At 59.2% G+C, this 3,768-nt stretch overlaps 1 protein-coding gene across 1 annotated transcript in view; it reads left to right on the top strand.

Annotated features, from left to right (window-relative positions):
• The window catches only part of ADAMTS7 (ADAM metallopeptidase with thrombospondin type 1 motif, 7), a 44,063-nt gene that overhangs the window by 1,168 nt on the left and 39,127 nt on the right, over positions 1 to 3,768 (top strand). The window contains exon 2 of the mRNA XM_012659792.1: positions 8 to 81. Within this exon, the coding sequence (XP_012515246.1) occupies positions 8 to 81 (74 nt within the window). The remainder of the gene's footprint in view (positions 1 to 7; positions 82 to 3,768) is intronic.

Here is a 3,768-nt window from a genome sequence, read left to right as displayed (position 1 = left end):
CCCGCAGCCCCGCGCGGCTGCTGCGCCCCCTCCTCCTGCTGCTCCGCGCCCTGGCGCTCGGCGCCCCCGGACCCGCACCAGGTGGGTGGCCGCCCGCCGGCCCGGCCCGCGCTCGGGCTCGCCAGCCCCGGTTCAGCCCCTCGTCCCTTTCGCGGACCCGGTGCCCCCCGCGGTTGGGGTCGGGCTGGGGCGGCCGGCCGGGGCGAGGCCGCGCCTCCGGGGACCCTTCCCCAGCCCGGCCCTCCCGTCGCCGGGCACGGCCGGTCCCGCTCGGGCTGCGGGCCCCGGGCGCGGCAGGGCAGGGCGCGCATCTCCCGAGCGGCCCCGCGCGGGACTCGGCTTCCCGCGCTGCTGCGGGCGGGGCCGGGTGGCGGGTCCACGCGGGCCCCTCGCGGCGCCCCCGGCCCGGCCCCGCCCGCGCATCTGGGCTCGCGAGGCCCTCGCACTTCCTGCCTCGCCCTCCCCCAGCGCGGCGGCCGAGGGGGCGCGGGAGCTTCTTCCCCGCCCTGGGCTGACCCCCGCCCGCCGCCGCCGCCGAGCCTCGGCCCGGTCCAGGCTCTGGTTCGACCGCGACCTGCCGCGCAGCGAGGGAGCAGGAGACCCGGGCCGGGGTCCGACGGGGCGGGGGCAGCCGGAGGGGTGGGCTGGACCAGAGCAGGGCGCGAGGGCGTCCGGGCGTCCGCCCGGGTTGCAGTGGGCCTGCTTACCGGGATGGGGTCCACCCGCCTCCCCAGTGCGGGGTCGTGGCCAGAAAAGCGTCTGGGCCGGAATGTGGGGGACATTTGAACCCGTTGAGGGGAGCAGCTGATGAAAGCAGCGTTTTAGGGAGCTTTGGTCTGGCAGCGACCAGCAGGGAGTGGCGAGGAAGCAAACGTTTAGTGAGCACCTACTGCATGCCAGCCTGTTTCTCATCATCTGCACAGCCCTGCAAGGCAGGTGGTGGAAAGTCCTTTTATGGACGAGGAAACAGGCTCAGAGAGTGGACTGACCCCTTGGGGCTGGAGTCCTGGCTTTCTGGAGGAAGCCGGTGTTTTCCCACTGCCCAGGATGAGGATGAGCCCGGTGATGGGGCTGAGGGAGCAGGAAAGCCGCTCCCCCAGGAATGAACTTGGGTTCCGGCCCCCTGGCAGCTGTGGGAAGCGAGGGGGTGGCCCAGCTGGTAGGATTCTCAGTGTCGGTTGCCTAGTGCAGGGCAGAGTGGTCACCGTGTAACGGCCATTATTTTTATTAATCTGCCAGGTAGACCCAGCAGGGCCAGCGGTCCTCGGTGGGTCCTGCAACTTGGACCTGCTGTTGGGGGTGGGGGCAGGCCAGACACCCTCCCCGACCTGCTCTGGGCACAGCCTCCCCCAGGGCGGAGCGTCTGTCTCTAGTGTCCCGTCTGTCTCTCGTGTCCCGCAGTTTTGTAGTGCAGGGCCCTCCCCATTCTGCACTCACTGGGGACTCGGGTCAGGGAGGCTGCTGACCTCTTTGTCATTGTCTTTGGAGCCTAGGACCTAAGCCCGGGGCTCTTCCCGCCGAATGCCACCTTGAGACCAAAGGGCACACCCTGGGCTCACTTTGAGGAAAATGTATCCTGGCTTTTTCTCCACCTGTGACAAACCCAGGGACTCCCTAGGGTTGCTGGGACCGGGGCCCAGTCAGGTCTCCCCCCACCCCCCATGCCGCACTGCACACGTGAGCGCCGTGTGCATGCAGCTCCGTGTACACACTGCGTGCACAGGGACTCACGAGGAGTGTGTGTTTCACTCACGTACGCCGTCCTGGCCTACTTTCCTCTGTGGCCTGAGCTGCAGGTCGTTTGAAGGGCTGGATTGCAGCTCGGGTTCCTAACAGGGAGGTGAGGGTGAACACCGTGTTGGCATTTCTCTGGCAGAAGCACCACAAGGACAGTTCTGTCACCCAGGGGTGACAGTCAAAGTACTTAACACCCAGGGGGGCAGGAGCTCAGTCCGGTCAGGACAGACTCATCCATGAACTGCTGCCGTCCCGCTGTGGCTTCAGCGGGGCAGGCTCAGCTCTGTGCCGGTACCGACGGTTTGCTCAAGGCACTGGGACTGGCACTATTACTTGCTGGCATGAGAGGTGCTGGGTTCAGCCACGAACATCTCTACCAGGGGCAACTGTAGGCATCAGTGAGAGAAAGTTATTTTGTTTCTTACTTGCCTCTCCTGCCCTTAAAATTATTTACTTACTCATTTATTTTTTTAGAGACAGGGTCTTAACTCTGTCACCCAGGCTCGAGTGCAGTGGTGAGGTCATAGACATGCATGCCTGACTAATTTTTCTATTTTTTTTGTAGAGATCGAGGGGAGGGGGGGGGTCTCACTATGTTGCCCAGGCTGGTCTCGAACTCCTGGCCTCAAGTGATCTTCCCACCTCCTGAAGTGCTGGGATTACAGGTGTGAGCCATTACACCTGGATAAAAATATTTTAGTGGCAAAACAATACAAGTTCATTATAAAAAAATTAAAACTGAACAAAACAAGAAAATAAAAATTATTGCAATCAAACTGGCAACATCCTATAAGTCTTTATTTTTTCTTTTTGATTAAAAACATTTTATGAAGCCATTAGGCAAAGAGATAAAATGAGTTTTTAAAGAAATAGATAAATATACTTTAGAACTTTTCTTGCTAATTTTCAATAATGACTTAGCTCACATTTGCTACGTGCCAACTATTGTCGTAAGCACTTACATACTAACTCATTGAATTCTCACACGCGACAGAGAGTAGGTATAATTGTTACCATCCGTGTTTTACAGACGGGGAAACTGAGATTCTGAGTGGTTGAGTATTTACTGGTGGTCCTGCAGCTGTGTGTAGCAGAGCTGGGATTCAAATTCAGGCCAGCTCCAGAGAACACTAATCCGAATGCTTTTTACCTGCAGCTCAGCTCTGCTTAGCCCTGCTCACGTTTTTGAACTTAATAGGACTTTTTTTGTGACTCACCTTGAATTTCTATCTTGCGATATTTGCCCAAGGTCTGCAGCAGGGGTTCTCACCCAGACTGCACTCCTGCGTGCGTGGGCTCCTCCCCAGGGACACTTCTTCCAGCTCCTGGGGCCGTTGCTCCCCGGTGGTTGATTCCTCAGCCACATGCGTGCTCTTGAGGACAACACCGTGGCCTAAACGTGTGCCCTGTAGCTCGCGCAGTTGAGAACTTCAGGGCTGGCTGGCGTCAGCGCCCCCGACCGTCGCGTGTCTCTCGCTGGTTGGCTGTGGTTGTCCTTGCCTGGGACCAGCGTGCGCACCCAAGCAAAGCCCTGGAGTCCTTGCTGTTGCTTCTCCGTCTCTGTCGTTTTCATCACCGCCTGGGCTCCCCTCCTTGTTTTCTGGCCTGGAGTCTCTGCCCAGAAGAGGAAACTGAGGCTCAGCGATAGGAAATGACCCAGATCATACAACCATTCAGTGGCCCGGTTGGGACCTGGGGCTGGGTCTTTCTGCGTGCAAAGGCTGTGCTCTTGACCGTGTTTGACTTTCTCACCCCGCCGTGTCTCATTGCCTGAAACACACTCCCGGGCCGAGACTAACTTCCTGCTGCTGTTCTCACTCCTAGCTTTTCCCTGCTTCCCTGAGGGTCTGTCAGACCGTGCCTGCCACCCAGACGCCCTCCTCATCGCCTCGGTTGAATTTGTCCCCGTATGTCAAGTGACATCTCACCTCACGTGCACCTTCTTTTTTTGTTTTTTTGAGACAGAGTCTCACTCTGTTGCCTGGGCTAGAGTGAGTGCCATGGCCTCAGCCTAGCTCACAGCAACCTCAA

The sequence above is a fragment of the Propithecus coquereli genome, unplaced genomic scaffold (genome assembly GCF_000956105.1).
Source record: "Propithecus coquereli isolate 6110/MARCELLA unplaced genomic scaffold, Pcoq_1.0 Scaffold634, whole genome shotgun sequence".
Taxonomy (NCBI): domain Eukaryota; kingdom Metazoa; phylum Chordata; class Mammalia; order Primates; family Indriidae; genus Propithecus; species Propithecus coquereli.
Note: the sequence above shows the minus strand (reverse complement) of the source record. Positions and strands in the feature narration are given on the sequence as shown.